This window comes from Pezoporus occidentalis, unplaced genomic scaffold, assembly GCF_034315485.1.
Source record: "Pezoporus occidentalis ecotype Australia unplaced genomic scaffold, CSIRO_AGI_Poc_V1 ctg57, whole genome shotgun sequence".
Lineage (NCBI taxonomy): Eukaryota > Metazoa > Chordata > Aves > Psittaciformes > Psittacidae > Pezoporus > Pezoporus occidentalis.
In genome coordinates, this window is record NW_026915910.1 from 3,343,431 (window position 1) to 3,362,420 (window position 18,990).

At 40.4% G+C, this 18,990-nt stretch overlaps 2 protein-coding genes across 11 annotated transcripts in view; one reads left to right on the forward strand and one right to left on the reverse strand.

Moving 5' to 3' along the window:
• The window catches only part of RUNX2 (RUNX family transcription factor 2), a 224,477-nt gene that overhangs the window by 165,012 nt on the left and 40,475 nt on the right, over positions 1-18,990 (reverse strand). The gene's annotated exons all lie outside the window — the stretch shown is intronic.
• Positions 14,882-18,990, forward strand: part of SUPT3H (SPT3 homolog, SAGA and STAGA complex component) — a 275,316-nt gene continuing 271,207 nt past the window's right edge. Inside the window, exon 1 of one of the 4 annotated variants that reach the window (XM_062638501.1) lies at positions 14,882-15,033. In XM_062638501.1, the coding sequence (XP_062494485.1) occupies positions 14,944-15,033 (90 nt within the window). In that variant the 5' untranslated portion in view covers positions 14,882-14,943. Of the gene's footprint in view, positions 15,347-18,990 lie in introns of all 4 variants that reach the window. The other 3 variants (XM_062638500.1, XM_062638504.1, XM_062638502.1) reach the window with 3 other exon arrangements.

An 18,990-nucleotide genomic window follows, 5' to 3' on the forward strand; every position in this document is an offset into this window, starting at 1 on the left:
AAATTAATAATAGTATCAGGAACATTTATGGACCTGCATAAAAGCTGGATGGGGTTTTCCAGCAAAAATAATTTGTGTTATGATATATATAATCTGGAACGTTGGCTTGGATTTGGCTGAAATGGAGAGAAACCCTGCTGCTCGGCTTTCCTCGGGTTTTATTTCAGAACTTCTCGGAATTTTAGCCCTAGTTGCAAAATGGGTCATATTTTAAGATGTTAGAGAATTGTAGGAGGTTAGTGAAAAAATGTGCTTGCACTGCAAATTACATTTTAGCAAACACCTTTGGATCCTCTTTATAAACCAGGATTTTCATTAGTACGGCTGTATTTGCTTCAGTTGTCCTTCAGCCTTTTCACTTTTAACTCTGTTGTGAATACAGCTGTAATGAGGTTGCTTTTGGACCAAAAAGTAATGTTTTAAACACCCCTGAGCTTGTTTACCGTTAACATTTATCAAACATGGGCCCAACATACTGCTGTCGTAAGCATCGTATGCTCAAGATGAAAAATAATTGCCAGATTTGAAAGATTCTAACCTGGATGAAGTTCCCTAAACAAATAGTTTCGATGACAGTTTGTTGGGCTGGGATGTGCTGTAAATATGACGACTACAGAATATATTTTGAGCTTCTCTATGTATGTAAATAGCCTTTGTGAAACAAGAGTAAATGAATGGGTTCACTAGGTTTGTTATTGTATTGGATATTTTTAGTCAGAGCGACTACAGCAATGTCAGCAATTATTACTATAGTTAAGGACTTGCCAATATTCTCTTTCCAACATCTACCTTCCCAAAGTTTTTTATGCATTTGTGAATGCGTGCATCGAGCCAAAATGTGTGAATTTAAATCAGCTTAATGCTAGGGAAGGTTTTGCCCAAATTTCCATTCATTTCAGTAGGGGCAAGATAAGCCCCAGTGTCTCTTGGCAGTGCTTTACTTTTGCTCTGGTTGTAAATTGACTGCTTGCCCAGCTATTCTTTGCTTTTTCTTAAGTATGACAAATAGTAACTCTAGATTAGCACATTATTTGGTCCGTTAAGTAGTCATGTGGTAATGAGTTCTGTAACTACAGCATTCATAGTCTACGGACTACTGTAGTTTAACTCCTGCCTCCCTGCCCCACTGATTTACAACCCAGATAAAAGAAGATTCTTTGTGTCCCAGAATTAGTCGAAAGGATTTAATATTTCAGCACCATGCACTACTTTTTAGTGTTTTAGTTCCTGATACAAACATAAGCATAAAGATGTAAAAGTCTGTAAGATGATTACATGAAAAAGAAATCAATCTTGAGAATATGACTTTTCCCCACAGTATTTTCAGGAGGATGTGAGGACGGAGAGCCGAGACTCTTGCGTTCTGCCTCGGGATTTGATGCTGATTTGCTCTGTGATTTCAGGCAAGCCTTTTAGCAAGTCTTCCTTCAGTATAAAATGGAGTACTAACTATTACCATATACCTTTTGAGATATAAAAGTACGTGTTCGATTCTCAGAAATCCAGAGATTAGCAGGGCTCTGCACCCAGTAATGCCAGGAGAAGAGTTCTCAATGCTGGTAAGAAACCTGCTGTGTCACTACTGAAAAAGAGTTGGCTTTTCTGTGGCACACAGTGAAATGCATGTTACGCAAACAACAAAGTAAATAGTTACTGCTTCTGATTTTTTTTTTTCCCCTAAATGATGTATTTTCTGCTTCTCTAATAAGCATGGACTGCAAGCCAAGGTCTCAGTCCTACTGTAGGGTTCTCCCATTTCCCTCCCTGTCTGCAGCCTTTTATGCCCCATTGGAACTAAATTTATTTCAATGAGGTTTAAAGCAGCAAATGACTATGTCATCATTGCGGAGGAAAGAACCGTGGGCCTACTTGTCATATTACAACAGCATTTGAAAGGGAAAAGTATGGCCTGTGTTTTCTGGCAGTAAAAATGTGAATGTGTAGTACATTAGGGAAATATACGGCCTGGCTTTTTCAAGTAAATTTTGTATTTTTTCTTTTTTTTTTTTTTTTTTAATGCTTGCAGCATGCAAACTAAAAATTAACTGTAGAATGTTGTTGGGGTTCTCATAGTTAGGGACAAACGTTTTTTTTCACTGCAAGACTGACTTTGTCCCTTTCCATTCATCTTCCTCCCAGCTTCTGTGTAACTAGTTTTAGAATGAGGAAAAGGTGGTGTTTTTCTCCCTGAATAAATTCAGATAAAATCATCACATTGTTCTAGAAATATAAAGGCTAGAAAATGAGAGCTTAAATGTTCTTGTTTTTTCTTTACTTCATTCAGCACATATAAAACCAGCATGAGCCAGAAACTTCACGGTTATTTTTTCTGTTGACCTCAATGAAAACTGGTTCCCTTGACTAACTGTAGGGAAAGTGGGTGGTATAACTGTTTGTAATTAAAAAGGGTTTATACATTTGGATCCTTGCAGAGTTCCTAAATTTTGCATGCTGCTTTTTAAGGGACTAATGAAGTGCACTCTGTCCAGATACAAGCTCCATAAAGCTCACACAGAAGATACTACAAGATCTAAGTCAGCCTCGAGTAGGAGAGGTTGTTTTTAATGCTCCCAACCACAAGCTCACCACCAAGTCCTTACATTTACTCCCTCAGTGTTGCAACAGTGAGGATTCCCATTGCAAATTCTCAATAGCATGAATGGCAGAAAAAAAACCCAGGCACGTTCTTTGTTAACAAGGTGAGTTTTAAAGCTGAAGCAATAGAAAAAAAGTAAATAGTAATAGACTTGTTCTAAAAAGGATGAAAACATACAGCACTGAAAGAGGTGGTGCAGTCTACAGGAGTGAAAGAGAAGAAAGCATTCAGTAATGTCAAACAGTAAATGCAATGGACACAGCAAACCAACTATTTGAGGAACTATAAAAATTAGTCTGCTTTTGCCCTTTCTTTCCTGAAAATTCACTCAATAACAGATGTGAGCCCCACATCAGCTATGGCCTCAGGACCTTGGGGGTGCAGGGCATAACACAGGGTCGATCCCTTAGTCAGCTGTTGCGGATTTCGCAGCAAAGTCACAGGAGACAACAACATCAATCCAAAAATAAGTCATAGGTGCAGATGACAAAACATTAGACATCCCAGGAATGATTCTGTCTAGTAATAAAAGACATCTGGCAGAAAAAATATTATAGGTGAAGCTGCCAGCAGTATATGCAGTTAAGCTTGTCTACCACTTTCCAGTGTAAGACCTTGTTTTCACTCACATATCATTGCCAGTTTTTTACTGTTCAGGATGAGCTTTTCAATCCTGAGTCTGCCTCAAGCTGAATTTTTTGGAAACTACCAGCAGAAATACTTCTGCTACTTGTAAGATCAGCATTAAGAGAAAACCCATTGTTTCACAATAGTTTTGAATTTCTTAGAATCACCCTAATATCTATTTCAGAGCTGAGATGGGAAGTTTTCCTTGGTAGGAGAGGAATAAGGGGGAAAAATCAGATAAGTTCCTTTTGTTGCCCTTGACCAAAAGGACCCACCCGAACTTGGCTGAGTTAGAAGCTGCTGAAAATTGTTGAGGTTTTGCTTGTGTGTGCTCAGTACAGATGGAGTAGTTGGCAATTAAGTTTTGCAAAGCCTCTATAGCAGCACTGGGCTTGCTAGACTGGACTGGATCTGTAGTCAGTCTAATCTGACCAATATTCTCCCTGACAGTAGGCTGCACTGTTTTAGAGGAAAGGATAAGAAGCCCAGAGTCAGCAGATAGATATGGGATCTATTTCTCCTTTAAGGTCTCATCTTAGTTAATAGTAGCTTATAAAATATGATCAGAATGACTGTCAGCAGTTCAGTTTTAAATTGTATCTTTTAGAAGTCTATAATTCAACCATAAAAATTCCTTACGGGCTAAAAACTGGCTTATACTCTCAGTTCAGAAGTCAAAATTCTCTGCAGCTTTTTTTTTTTTTTCTTTAAATAGTCTGTTTTGAAGTGATAGAAAAGAAAAAAAAATGAGTCTTGTACAAATCCTGGATTTTTTTTTCGTAACACACTTCATAATTCAGTTATGGTTAGTATGATAAATTTTACACTATTTCTTTCAAATGCTGGTCAGGCCCCAGAAGGAACATGAGTAAGTAAAATCTTCACCATTAACACCAGGCAGTCAAATGTTAATAGGATTCTCTGACCTTGGGATATTAAGAGCTTACGTGATGTAATACCAAAACCTGTTATTCTAGTTTATCTTATAAATATTGAGATAATTTATTAAATGCATACATACTGAAAAGGATGAGAGAAGGGGAGAAGTCCTTCTGACCTTTTATGGCAAAATTCATTGTGAAGACAGTCACTCAAGTGTTTCCCTAATTTAAGCATATAAAGACGTAACCTGGAAAAATCCAGGAGGAGCAAGTATGAGGTCCTCACAGGGGGCAAAGCAGATGCAAAACCCTTCTTGGAAGACCACAGCAGCTCTCATTACTATGAAGCTTCCCTTTGTAGTGGAGAAGATAGAGCAGCTCTTCCCATCCTTGGAATGCTTTCAAACATACAGTGCTTGGCACCCTGAGGTGAGCGTGATTTTGAGCAGATAAAAGCCCTTTACATGAAAAGGCAGATCCCACCCTTTTTTTAATTCCCCCCCTTGGTAAGATGGAAAGAAAAGCCTTATTCTATCTGCAGTTCCACTGATTTCAATGACAGCCTTCATGGAATAAGGTGCTGCTTCAAGTAAGAGAAGCAGACCGGCCTTTAGGTAACTTTCTACTTTTCGGTTACTCTCCTTATCCTTTCACATTTCCATGTCTAAATGCCCATCTTGCTGAAGAACATGTAAAGTCTTTCAGCTATTTGCTTCCACTCAGTTTTAAAGAACTAGAATAATTTGTATTTTTAGGCACAAGAAAACAATTTTCCACTGTTTTTGACAATTGAAGAACATGGATTAAGGGAATCAGAGGAAAGCTCTATTTACTAAACACCACATGTAGATTAACACTGACAGTTTTTCTAAGGAAATTTATGACCTGTGTGGAGTAAATAAACTCTCTTTTTTGGTACAGAATCTGCAAGCCAATCATTCATGCTTCCTTAGAGACATTACTGTTCATGTTGCTTTTATGTGGAAGGCTACAGTAAAGGGTGATGTTATGTCTAAAATAGACAGCAGCTTGGGAAAAAAAAAAAGCTATTTCTGACACTACTTATCATGAGATTCTTGCTAAATTGTGGCATATTCTAGGTGATTCAGGAAAGAAACGAAAGATAATGATAGGACAATTCTTGTAACTAATATGTTATCTTCATGCACGCACTTGCATGCTTAGCTATGTTTACTGGCAAGTTACAGCATTTTACACATCTGAAATAAACAGCCCTTAGTATGTTCAAAATGTTTAGTATGTCTGAAAGCTGTTTGCTCTGTATCTCAGAGTAAATGAGAATGGGACAGACACTCTTCTCCTGACTGGCCAGCCTGTAGTCCTACTATTACGCTCCTTCCCTGCTCCCCCTTCTTCTCCCCATTTTATGTTCTGGATCCAATAGAGACATAGCTGATTAAGGCATTCATGAAAATCAAATGAGAAGAAGGAACTTTATTATATCATGTTTTCAGAAATACTAGTGTTTTTCATGTACAAGTAACTCGTTGGCTTTCAGTGGTACCCCTCTTGATTTACTCTGGTGTGAGAGGGTAATTTGGCTCTTACTATGTTTGAAGTCTACCTTATTTAATAGCTGCACACAACATGTATGATTATTTTCTGTAGACCATTGTATGTGAAATTACCAATACAACTTTTCGTAAGTACAATTCTACCTATGAAAGTATTCTGAATTTAAAACAAGTGTCTTTCTGAGTGATGACTGCGTGTCCTTAACTCACCCTGCTGCACTTCAGCACATCAGCTATGTAATGTCACTGGGGCTATGCCTTCTCTAGAAAAAATTACCTGTTTTTGATGAGAGGTGTCAAAAATAATTTTCTACCCTCAGAACCACTCAAGTACTAGTAGAAATTGTCTCACTAGTGTGGACAAGGTCAGGTAAATTCATTGCTCACCATAGCAAATCATGCCTGTCAGGGGCTCATGGGACAACTTCCCTGCATAGGATTTACCTTGCAGTGTATAGAAGGATTTGTTACAGTAGGTGTTGAACTCAACTGACTTTGTCCACACTGGAAGAGCAGTTGTTTTCAATGCTGCTTCAAGATCTGTGGAGATTGGGCAGGCAGTTTAACAAAAGCACATTGTTTGTCAGGGTAGGTGCATACCTATTGAAATACTGATGCTATAAAAGGCCCAATTCAGTAAAAGTGGGATAGTGCAAAATCTGCAGTGCCAGCATGGACTGTGACTTTCTGTTGCTGATGTGCACCTGCAGGATATCAGATGATGAACAGGACTTTTAATACAGGTCACTTATCATCTACAGAAATATGTCATTCAAGGCCACAAGCCAATCAATAAAACCAGATGACTTTTAAGATTATGTGGTCTAATTGAAAGCTGACTTTGATAGAACAGCTAGTGGAAGAAGATACCCATGTTATGAGCAAGCGGTCAACACTTCCATCACATGAATCTGTTGACATACTACGTAATGATGAATCTTGCAGCCCCTTTATACACTACATGCTCTTCTGTGAACAAGCAGAAGAAACTGTTTTACCAAACAAGGTTGGACCAGGTATCTACTTCTCAGATGTTCATTAATGACTGACTAACTCCATGGAAACATCATGAAAGAAGTGGATTGTAATGTAAGTTTTCTTTTTCTATGGTATTTATTTTTGCAATTGCTCAAAGAATAAACTAGCATGTGAGGAAGGAAACTGAAGCATAAGTCATTTTCCAACTGATACAAGAAGGTGCTATTTTGTGCAAAACATCTAGCTGACCTTTGCAATGAATGCCATAAAATACTGTTTTGGCCACAAGTGGAACAACATTTTTAGAAGGATTAATGTTTAATGTATCTATCTGTCTTATCTGGCTATGTGTGCAGGATTTAGAAAAGACTAAATGAAGCTAGCAGCTCACTCTCACTTATAATTGCATCTGTAAAACTTTCAAAACTGTGCAAGATCTTTCTCTACTGTGCTGGATGCCATTAGCATTAGCATATTACCACAGAAAAAAAATCTGAAGTAGACAGTGACCTTTATAATAAATCTTCCAAAAGCCTCCCATCCCTCAAAAACTCTAATCCCCAACAAGAACCTGACATTCATGAAACCCACTAAAATATATGAACTGTTCAGTATACTCACAGAATTGAGAACAGAGTAATTTTTTTGTAACAGTAAAATCCAGTGAGAAAGCAATTTTGGAGGAATTTTGAAAGCCTGGACAAATTTTAGAGTGGTCAATCACTGCACTGAGAGGATATATTTTTTTTTTTAGGTTTTTTTTTTTTTTTTCCTCCTTGTCTCTTTGCTCTTGGCACTGGTACAGGTTTCTATCAGACTACACATCCTACAGCATTCACGTAATCTTGCACAAGTACCATGCACTCATGCTTTGTCTCTCCTGGCCCTGGACAAGTGAATGTGAGCCTTATAAATAAAACGGACACTCAAGAATCTAGGTACTTTACAAATATGTTGTAACAGAAGGATGAAAAGAATAACAAGAATAAGGAAAGAATCTCTCTAAATTAAAGAATTCTTTAACTGGGACTCTGTAGGAATTCCCAGTTAAAATGCTTAGCTGATCACAGTTATAATATTGATTATTAGAAAGGGTGACTGGCTATGTCCTTTGGCTGATCTGAACATTGTCTATACTTCAAAATCTACATCCTAACTTTTTAATAATTTAAAAAAAAAATTAATTAGTCTAGAAGTATTTTTAAATGCCTCTGCATTTTCCATCATGATGCTAAGTTGAAACTGGTAGAATGGAAATTGGAGAGAAATAGCAAAGATATAAAAAAGTATCCTACTCGCTTTTCCAGCTATAGAAATGACCAAAGCTGCCAGAGAAGCACCTTATACAAAAGCAAGACTGTCTAGAGAAGAGGTAAGGATATTCTCAAGAGCTCTGCTGAAGGCAGTGCTTCATATCGATAAGAAAGACAGAAACATGTAATTGTAGTCTTCCTTAAAACCAGGTCTTACTGCTTTCCTGTGTGTTACAGATCACACGTTATTTTACATTGGAAGCTTAGTGCTAAAATCTAAAACGTGGAGGCCAAGTTGTACTCTTAGATACACACACAACTCCAATGAACTCATAGGGAGCTGTGTCCATGTAGCAGTGGAATCTGCCCTAAATATTTAAACATCTATTCAGAGGGAGAAAAAAAAAGTTTCTCTGATACATTTGTAACTCATATCTAATGTACACAGAGTGCCACCACCGGGCACCGATGTTAAGGGATTAAAAAGTATTGGGGAACCGTAAACTCAGCATTCTATCTGCTCTGCATGGTCAAATAACATGATTTTGTTTCAGAAAATTGAGGAAATTAAATCGTTAACAACCTGTGGCTGATGTTATTTATTCTGCAGTCCAGGAGTAATCTGATGCAAATTCCTGGTACTATTCCTATATTTCACTGTTTGGAATGGAGTGATTCTGGAAACTTCCTTTTTATTAATATGCAGTCTAGAAAGAACTAATGTTCTCTGCTTATGTTTTCTCTGTAGACAAAGCTCAGTGTTCTGGGTTCTTATCTTTCAAAGGCTTACAACAGGAGTCCATAATAACCTAAGCATGTCATTTGGAAATAGTTAACCTGAGGATTCCACCTGCTTTCCATGGCAAAATGACCCCAGATGTATTTTTGTTAAGGACACAAAGGATTCCGAAGCCTGCAAATTTTCTTCAAGCAACATAATACTCCAATTTGCGTATCTAATAGAAATAAACAATAACTGTATATACATGTTATTTTCCTTGCACAAATGGCAGCTAGAGGAGAGCTGAATTCCAGGTTCAGACACGTAAGTTTGGTTGTCTGCAATGCAAATGTTTACATTTAAGCTAGAAGTTTAAGCTCCCATTATGTTCAATTCACTTGTTTAAAATTAAGTCTCTGGTGCTATTACAGATGCCTTGGGCTATCTAAGAAATCTCTGTGGGGCTGGACATACATGTCAGGACCTACATGAAGCCCTGTACTCTCTGGAAAGGCAGATGAAGGCCAGACAACATAGCCCAGAGTACTTGACATAGATAATTAAACTCAGCCCTAGTAAATGCTTCTAGAGAAGTCTGATGGTCAGACATACAGGTCTACTTTCGGATGAACTGAACTGGTCTCTTGCCTGCACTCACCATGTTAATTTGGTTTCCACTGACTCCAATCAAAACCTAAACCCAGCCCACATGCAGACACCTAATTTTAGGTGACTGCATCCAAAACTGAAACCTACTCCTGATATCCTAGTTGTCATAATATATGCTGCTATTAATCAGTGTGCTTCTGGTTCAACTGGGGTTAAGCTACTTTGTGCATTTTGTGTGGAATGGTGGTTTCATTTAAATGATGGTGGGCAGGACAGCAAGAGTAATGGGCAGGTGTGATTACATGGGTGATGAATCACTTGATATTGGTTTTGCTTCAGTGAGTTCTTTGAGATCCATATGGACAACGTTTAGCTAAAGCTGCTACCTGCCTCCTAGCTAGAGGAATCTCTGGCTACTAGTGTTGGCTTTTCCCTTTGCTTGGGAGAACTGGAGCTTTGCCTCCTTTTCCTGCTCTCATTTTTCCCTGTTTCTGTTCCCTGACAGAACATCCAGCATACTGTCATGGTGCTCTTTTCAGAGCTGTGTATTTTTTGGGCACGGTCAGCTGTGTAAAAAAGACTCTGGACCAACTCTGTTGTTAGAGCCTTTTAGCTGGAGCCCTCTAATCCTAGAGGTCACCCTTGAGTATCTCTGGCTATAGAGGCACAATTCAGGATGTTACCAAACTACTGTGACCACTTTAGGAAGTAGGTAGGAACAAAAGCATGTGCAGACTTGTAAGTTCATTAATAATCATGGCCATTTGGGCCCTCTATCCTGATCTTGCATTAGTGCTAACAAGGTAAGCTAAGAATGATCCAGGACCAAGTTCTTTGCTGCTACAAATCATGATTTTGGTTTGCTCTGGCAGTTATCTTGGTTGAGATCAAACCTCAAGCGTTACTTCAGATAATGTATACAATTATTAGCATAAGTTTTCCTTATTTGTCTGTGGAAACTCCCAACCTCACTTCTGGAAGCCATGGCTTTGAATAGCATACAACAAACCAGCATCATTTAAGCTACAGTCTCAGGGCAGTTAACTGGAGAGGCTGAAAAGAGCCTGTGCCTGGGAAAAGGACCTCTCAAAGTAGTTTCTCTTCAAGTGAATTGACTCAGATCTGTCAGGAATGAACATCTGCTTTTATCATATTTTCTGTTTCATTTGTATGTTGCTTACTTAAGGGTGTGCATATGATGTTTGCATCCAAAAGGAGCATTAATACATGTGCAAAATGACTACTATAGATTGAAGGTCTTGGTCGCAACTGGATTACACAACACAAACTTCGATCTTCAGGATCATGGTGCTCCCTAATTCTGTTTCTTCAGGTCTTTAATTTCCTGGTATTGCAATTGCCTTAAATCCATTTTGGCACAGAATATGCCATTATTTCATATTGTGCTAGTGTACTCTCCTGCTTTCATCCATATGAGCCAGGAGTAAATAAGAGCTGGCAACTTCATACTTGACTATTATATTGCAGAGTACACTTTAATCAGCGCCCTAATAAATAGCACGCCCAATTAATTGGGACACTTGCCAGCAAACCAGTTCACTTCCCTGCGCTTCAGTGGCAGTAAATGATGGGTAACTGGCATGCTCACTGTTGTCTGCAAGCATATTTGTTGTAATTAACACGTATGATTTGGTGTTTGCTGGTACGTTTCCCCAATAGTACTTTGCTCATTTCTGAGTAGGCTCCCTGTTCCAATGCAGCTGCTGAAAACAAAGACAAATTTCCCTTGCTTTAATCAATGTAGTGCTTTTCTATTAAAAAAAAACTATGTATTTCTATGTATTAAATTTCTATATGGTTTTGACAATAAAAGTCATAATTTAATTAGCACGTTTCTATTTTAAATAGTACAGCAAACAGAACTTTGCCATACCATAGGATAATTTATAATAAAGGGAAGGCTTTCTGCTGCAGCTTTCGAACAGTACCTTTTTTACCAGGGACTGCATGGTGGATTGCTTTAAAGTGGTATTTCCTTGAGGGAGATATACACAGAAATACAACCTATTTTCTGAAACTGGCATATGCTATTATTTACTGTATGCATGTGACACTTTCTCTTATTTGGGCACCCTTCGCCAAAGAATTAAATAAAATTGAACACAGCAAACCTTTCTAATCTCTGCATTCCTAACAGATTGCTTTAATGGAGACTGAAGAAATTACTGGAAGTAAATGAATATGAAAAGGGAAATGGGAAAGGGATGTTAAAAACCGGGATGGCTACGGATCAGCAAAAGGCAGAACATTTGTGTAATTACAGGAGAATATAATTTGTGGGTTATCTGAAAGGAATTGTCCCTGTTGGCATTTACTTCGACTTGTTGGCAGGAGGAAAAGAAACCATCCTGTACCACTGCATATGGTTCCTTATTAGTTGTGGCTTCTGCAGAGGCTCCATCTCTTTGGAGCATGGAGGATTTCTTTCATTACATAATAGGGATTTTTTTTTTTTTAATATTTTTTTCTTTCTCTTGTGTGTGCAAATTCTCTTCGCACCAATGCTTCTATACTGAGGTTATTATGCTAAAGGAATGCAAGCATCTAGAGTAACAATGGTACATTTTCCTTTAATGACTTTGTCGACAGGAGAGAGACATTTTTGTGGTGTGATGAATTCACTCAGTCTCCTGTTGTGTTTTCTCCACATGCTTTGGAAACTCTCTCTCTCTCTTTCTCCGAGAATTGTGGCCATCCTCTCCAGCAAGAACTTCATTACTTTATATTCATTGTATTTAAATGACACCCCAGTGGTGTCCTGGGGTGACTGATGTAAATTATGTGATATGTAGGGGAAAATAAAATCTTTTTCTGACTTTTTATGTTCTGCAGATAAATAAAAAGTGAAAACAAATGACAGAGAAAATTAGGCCTATTCAAAGTGAAACTTTTAAGTATTATGGTTTGAGCAGACTCCAGTTTGTAAAAGTGCTGAGACAGTTTATAATGACCTTATGATCTGAAAGGTGACCCAAAAAGGAAAAATAATTTAGTATGTGCCCATTTTTGGTTCTGTATAATGCATAACAAAAACTTGATCTCTTTTTTCCCTCTCTGTACAGTAAGAATTCAGACTTGAGTATGGAGCAGCCACTGCGTTTTTACCAGCTACACGAAGGCACAGCACTGTAAGGGATGTTGTGTTCCTTAGTCCTCTTTCCTCCTGTCTTCTAACAACTTTTTTTTGGCATGGATTTAAGATTTCATAGCCAGTCGGTATCTCTCTTGCTCAATTATTCTGCCAGGAATTATCACCTGTAGAAATGGCAACGGGGGAAAGTTCTTCCATCAGCCCAGATCATCATTGGGCAGTTAACTTCCATCACTTCTGAGCTAGTAACCTCTCACTACGGGCAAAAGAGTTTTGCACAGCAACAAAAATTGTCAGAAAATGTTGTCAGGCATTTCAGCAAGTCACATTGCCTCTATTGAAGAGCCTGAATGTTACATAGTTCACACTGGACATGCTCAACCATATTATCCCAGTAATTTCTTTACTAAAATTACCATATGGAATTGCCGTAGCGATTTCTCTATTTTCTATGTTTTCATATTAGTCTGTCCTACCAATTCTGGTACATGTTAAGATATGCACGGTACATATCATAGAAATGTCAGCAATATGCTGCCTTGCCTTCCTCAATTTAATGTAAGGTTTTGGCAAATCACAGAATTTGGCTTAAAACTTGAGTCACCTCAAGGCTTGGCAGAATGCTTTGATGCGTCTTTTGGCCAGGAAAATGCTTATCAATAATTCTGCTTCAACCCAGTATTTTAAAATGTTCAGGCCATCCTCCTCACAGCAGTAACTAGACTTTGCTGTGCATGCAAGAATCAGCAGTGTGAGGCCTCTTACTCTCTAGGATACTACTATAGCTGCTTGGTGTTTTGCCCTGCTTCTGTCAATGCTTGGCCTGGTATCGGCTTTATTTTCATAATCATAAGCAGCAGCAGAAGGGAGAGAGGCTGGCAGCATTCGCAGTGAGCAGCAGAATCGACGCATCTTTCCGATGCTGATGTGGGAGGTGGGAACAGGAAGGACGCAATGCGGAGGGGAATGATAGGGTGTTTATATGAAGTAGTAAGAAGGATGGGGAGTGAATGGTAGTCAAAAAAAAAAAAAGTAGCAGAAGGAAGATAAAGGGAAAAAGCAGAAAATGACTTCCAATAAGCTGGAATTCAGAGGGCCCCTAGAATGTTAAAATCATTGTAGTTGTTGTCAGAGCTCCCACTTTCCTCCTTTTCTTATCCCTCAAAAAAAAAAAAACCAAACAAAAAACCCCAAAATAAACACCAAAAAAACGCTAAAATTATCAAGTCTTTATGCTGTCTGTTTCTTAGAATGAATCATAGTTTAAATAATATGGATCCTCTTCAGTGTGCAGGCAGGAATTTGCATTATCACAGAATCATAAAATGGTTTGGTTTGGAAGGGGCCTTAAAGATCATCTGGTTCCAACCCCCCCCACCACAGGCAGGGACACCTTCCACTAAACCATGTTGCTCAAAGCCCTGTCCAGCCTGGCCTTGAACACTGCCAGGGATGGGGCCAGCCACAGCTTCTCTGGGCAACCTGTGCCAGTGCCTCACCACACTCATAGTGAAGAACTTTACCTCTGTTGGTCACATTTATTAGTTCCAATTTATACCAGGTTACAAATCATCCTGTCTCCTAATAAATTTATGTGTGTACTTGCAGATGAGTGGAACCCTACAATTAGGTGTCAAAAAAAGAAAAGGTTGAAAGAAGAAAGGAAGGGTAAAGAGAAAAGGAAAAACAGGTTAAATGCTCCAGCTCTGTAGTCACGCTTTTCCCCATTAACTCGCTGAGTTGACAGAACACAGGAAAGCTGCCATTGCCAGGAATCAGAGAGAAAACACAGGCCCTGCTTATAGATAAATGGTACTTAAAACCAACCCAATGAATTTAACCACCCCAGTGTAAAAAAAAAGACTGTTTCAGTTGGAAGAGACCTGTAACAATCATCTAGTTCTGACCCTTCCAGGGCTGACCAGAATCTAAAGCATTGTAAGGGCATTGTCCAGACAAAACTGGACAGGCATGGGGTGCACTGATCACCTCTCTAGGAAGCCTGTTCCAGAGTTTGATCACCCTCTCAGTAAAAAAAAGTTTGCAAATAAACCTCCCCTGGCACAGCTTTGAACCATTAATGGTATGCAGTAGTAGCAGTACAGAAGTAGTACAGCTTGTCGTGTTGCAGCAAAAATCCACCGGTATTTCCAACTGCAAAGTGTACACAGATAGCTCCTTCATACACCAAGGGGAAGGCTCTGTGCTATTGTCAAACACCTCTACAATGCTGCAGCTGCAGAGATACGGGTGCGCTGGCACCTGCACCGAGGCTAGGCATCTGTAGAAGTGAGTGCTAGAGAGGACCCAGCCTCCTCTCCCCAAACCCTTCCGGGCTTTCGGCCCTGGGAGCAGCTCTGAAGCCTCTTATCGCCACCCTCCAGCGATGCCCCGCGCTGAGGAGGAACGGCGACGGCCACAGCCGCCCCGGCCCTCCCCTCAGCCGCCAGGCAGCACCTACGGGAAGCGGGCGGAGGAAAGCGATCCCGCAGCGGCCTGAAGCGAGCTACGGCGGCGGGGAAAGAGGAAGCAACGGGGGAGGGAAGAAACGGCTGGGAGGGAGGAAGCGGCGGCGAGCCCCGCCCCGGTTTCCCTCTCTCGCCCTGGGAGGCAGCGGCTGCCACACAGCAGATGGAGGCGGCGGCGCGTTGCGGCCGCTGTGTGGCGGAACCGGCCCCTCCTCCCAGCGGGCGGCGCCATTTTACCCCCCCCTCGCAGCGTGTGAGCCTCAGCACCGGAGTTGCGGCCACTGTGGTGGCGGCGGCGGGGTCCGGGGAGGGGGAAAGAGAGCTAGAGGCCTCCGCTTTCCGTCCCCCTCGTTTCTTGCCTCGGTCCAAGCAGCGCGTGGAGGGGAAGGGACGAGGTTCAGTTCCTGCCCCTCTCTTCCCCCTTTTCGATAGCCGCACACGGGGTGGGGGAAACTGGGCACCACCAAGCCAGGCTGCTCCCTCCTTCCTTCCTTCCTTCCTGCCTTCTTCCCTCCGCTGCACATCTCAGCCTCCTCATCCATCAGTCCCCAGGGGTGAGCCTTTGAGTGAGTCACCAACTAGGGCACGCAATTAGACAATGTGTTGCTGCTAACTAACTTAGCGAGGCTGCCCGTTTCTGTGGGGCCTTGAGTATTAACCCCGTCGGGATACATATGAAGCGCTGCTGGGCGGGAGGGGCGGCGGGTGGGGGGGGGTGCCTGCGGCCGCGGGGGCTTCTGCTAACTCCATCTGTGTTCGTGGTTTTGCGTTTCGTAGGTCGCGGCGGGCAGATGCGAGCAGCGGCATGCGAAGTGTTACTGCCGTGGGGGGATGCGGCCGCAGCCTCGGGAAGTGGCTCCCTCCGCTGCTGGTGTCGAAACCAAGATGCTGAGCAGCGGCCCGGCTTTCAGAGCCAGGCAGCGATGCCGCCTGGTACCCGGCTGCCAGCTCGCTCCCAGCTTCACAGCCTCCTAACTATGCGATTTCGGGAGGAACCGCTAGACAATGGGTTGCTTGCTGCTGGGAGGTGGCAGCGAGCACCTTTTAACGTTTTTCACTCTTGTGTTGGTTTTCTTGTAGCCTGCGGTGTTGTTACACACGTGGGACCCTGCCCTGTTCATTTTGTTGTTTTGCGACTAACCGTGAAGATGTTTGTACAATTTTTTTAATCATAGACTTAAAATTAGGTGGCACAGGCCAGGCTTTGGCCTGCAGTATGCCATGCACTGTTGGGTGTTGCCACAGAATCATAGAATAGTTAGGGTTGGAAAGGACCTTAAGATCATCTAGTTCCAACCCCCCTGCAATGGGCAGGGACAGATCTCTTGTTGCTTTGATGTCGATCTCTTACTGCTCTGATGCTGTTAAATTTCAGTGGTTTGTAGCTTTCCTCTGTTGGAAGCAGATTTTGTTTATTTTGCACAAACAGGTGTGGTAGTTTATTAATAGAAATACTGTGCTATCCGTTATAGGAACTATTAGACCTTAAAGAAATTGCTGGTAAATGCTAGAAGTCTAGGAATAACAGCTAGTACAGAATACTGCTCTATGTGGGCTTCAAGTGGTTTTGGCACTTGTTAACTGTATTTTTCATGTCCTATTTACAGACCAGCTGCTTATAAGTTCCTTCAAATGACACAAGTGAATGCCTTGCAGTATGTGAATGCAAAGCCCAATATACATGCAAAATATTTATTAGTGTGTATGTGAAGGGGAGGTAAGAACTTGATGTTGCAGACAACCAAGTTTGCTGTATAGCATTAGTATTAATGATTTATTGTGAGGCATTTGATTTCATAAGATTGAATATGTTTCAAGGTTTGCAGTGGTGTTCATGGTATGCTTAAATTTTCTTTTGAGGTCTTGGATCTAACTCTCACATCCTTCTCTTTCTTGGTACAGGCCTCTCTTTCCCTTTGGCAGGCACTGCACCCTGTGCAGTGCTGACTTGTCAGGGTGCAGTACACCCTTCCTTTCTCCCCCTATGCATATCTTTCTTCATTGTTGGCCAGATCTAAGTGTCATGGAAGGCAATGTCAGCCTTTTAACTTTGGACTTTGCACAGGCTCATATTCAGATGTTACTAACATGCAAATCAGATATTATTGTGATTCCTTTTGTCCTGTGTATTGTCGCTGTGTGGATCGGAATGCTGATGTTAAAGGTAGCATTTCCAACTGTAACAGTATTTATTTCTGTTTTTTTTTTTTCTGAAAGCCGCATCTCTGTGAATCTTGTGAAAGTGTGAAAAATACTCTTTTTTTTTTTTTTTTTTTAGCTAAATTCTTATTTGTGATGGTTCTGATGAATTAGCTTGAGGTCTAACCAGAATAACAAGAAAACCTGTGCTTTACCAGTATTTTACTCATGACTTTCAAATGTATGGATTTGGAAGTACTGCATAAGGTTTAACAGGATTCAGAAGCCTTTAGAGTATTTGCTAAGCCTCTGAGTGTCATAACCAACTGAATTACTCTCGTGGGCTCAATTCTGAATAAAACAGAATGGAGCTGTCTGAAATTTGATTAGTCAATTAGTAACTTGTCAGCATAAGCAAGCTGTAATTTAGTAAGCTACAAGTGTTCTAAGAATTACTTACACGTAGTAGTCTAGAGCAAAACTGAACATTGTTCACGTTGTTACTGCTGTTCTGATGTGATGCCCTCAAGCAATGAGACCAGCTAGACAGTGTCTTTCTGGGTCATTATTGAAAGGGTGTTTTAGGGCATGAGGCCAAACCCAAGCAGGGTAATTATACCATAGAAACTAATTGAGTTGATGCTCTTGTTGAAGTTGCAAAATATCCAAATGTGTAGATATACAAAGCATGTAAAGAAAAGGAAACAAGTTAGGCCTGTGTTCTCATGGAGCCAGGCAGTAGTGACTCAGTTACAAGCTGATCTGGGCTGATCAGAAAACTGCATGTCAAAGGTGGTGAAAATGATATTGATTAGATTTCTAATCTGTGTTTCAGATACTTGGCATTCATAGTGCTACATGTAGTCGTTATTAATATGAAGTAACCTTGGTAAGTGTTCATTTGCAAACTAACAGAATAAATTTCTATCTACCCCTGTATTTTTGCATACGTTTGAAGTATTATGTTTGATTGCAATCAGATATTTACAGAATCAACTGAAAGTTTCTAGTTCACACATCTCCTTAAACCGCCATAGAAATAACAGTAAAAGAGGCCAAGAATTTCTATGAAAGATGTGATCTGAAGCATTCAGTTATTGACCTAACTATTGCTAGGGTCTCTTAAGTAATCAGAATTATCAATACAGCTCCCCAGTGTTAAGTGCTTTTAAAAATCGTGTGCTTAAGTAGCAAAGAAAGATGTGCATTCTTAACAGAAACCTACCTATTGGGCATCATCTATGACCATGCGATCTCCAAAAGGAATTGCTATCCTGAGCATCACTGACTTACTGTTAGACCTGTTTCTGAAGAGCTAATTTTCATGGTCGTAATTTGTATTAAGACCGTGGGTGTTTTACCTGTAGCTTTCCTTGTGATAGGTGGTGTGCAGATAAGCAACAGTGGAAGTAGGCATTTTCTGCTCTAGAGAATTTATACTTAAGATGGCAAGCAGTGATTTTAGAAAGGAGAGGAGCAGTTCAACAGTCAGAATTGGAGAAAATTCTTATCTCTGCTATGTATTTGGCTAGTCATTCTTCATTAGGAATATTTGATACATACATTGATGCCCTAACTTGAAGGCAGCCATGGAGCAAAGTAGGAGATTCCTTATATGCCAGAATATGCAGTTAAAGTCAGGATGGAACTATATTATGAAGTGATTTTAATTGTATTTCGAATAGTGAACTAAGCACAGCACAGGGTAATGTGAAAGGAAGAGGACTGATGGAACTGGTGTGATAGGTTGGGTAGAGGACACTATGTTGAGAGGAATTGAGCAGATGAAGGGCTAGAGAGAGAAGTTCTATGCAGGAAAGTATAGTTTAAAGTTAATTATAAGAGGTAGGCAAACTTGACTGTGCTTTACAGAGAATCTGACAACACTAGCAAAACCTTAAATTTTAAGTTACTTTAGATGGAGCTTAAAGGTAGATGGGAGCCGTGATGGCAAATGGATTTGATTGCTGGCAAATGAGCAGTAAAGCATACTAACTGCCCATTCACATAGGAATGTTCTGCTCCTCAGAAAAAAAATCCAAATTACTGAGTAAGTTACAGTGTGGGGTCT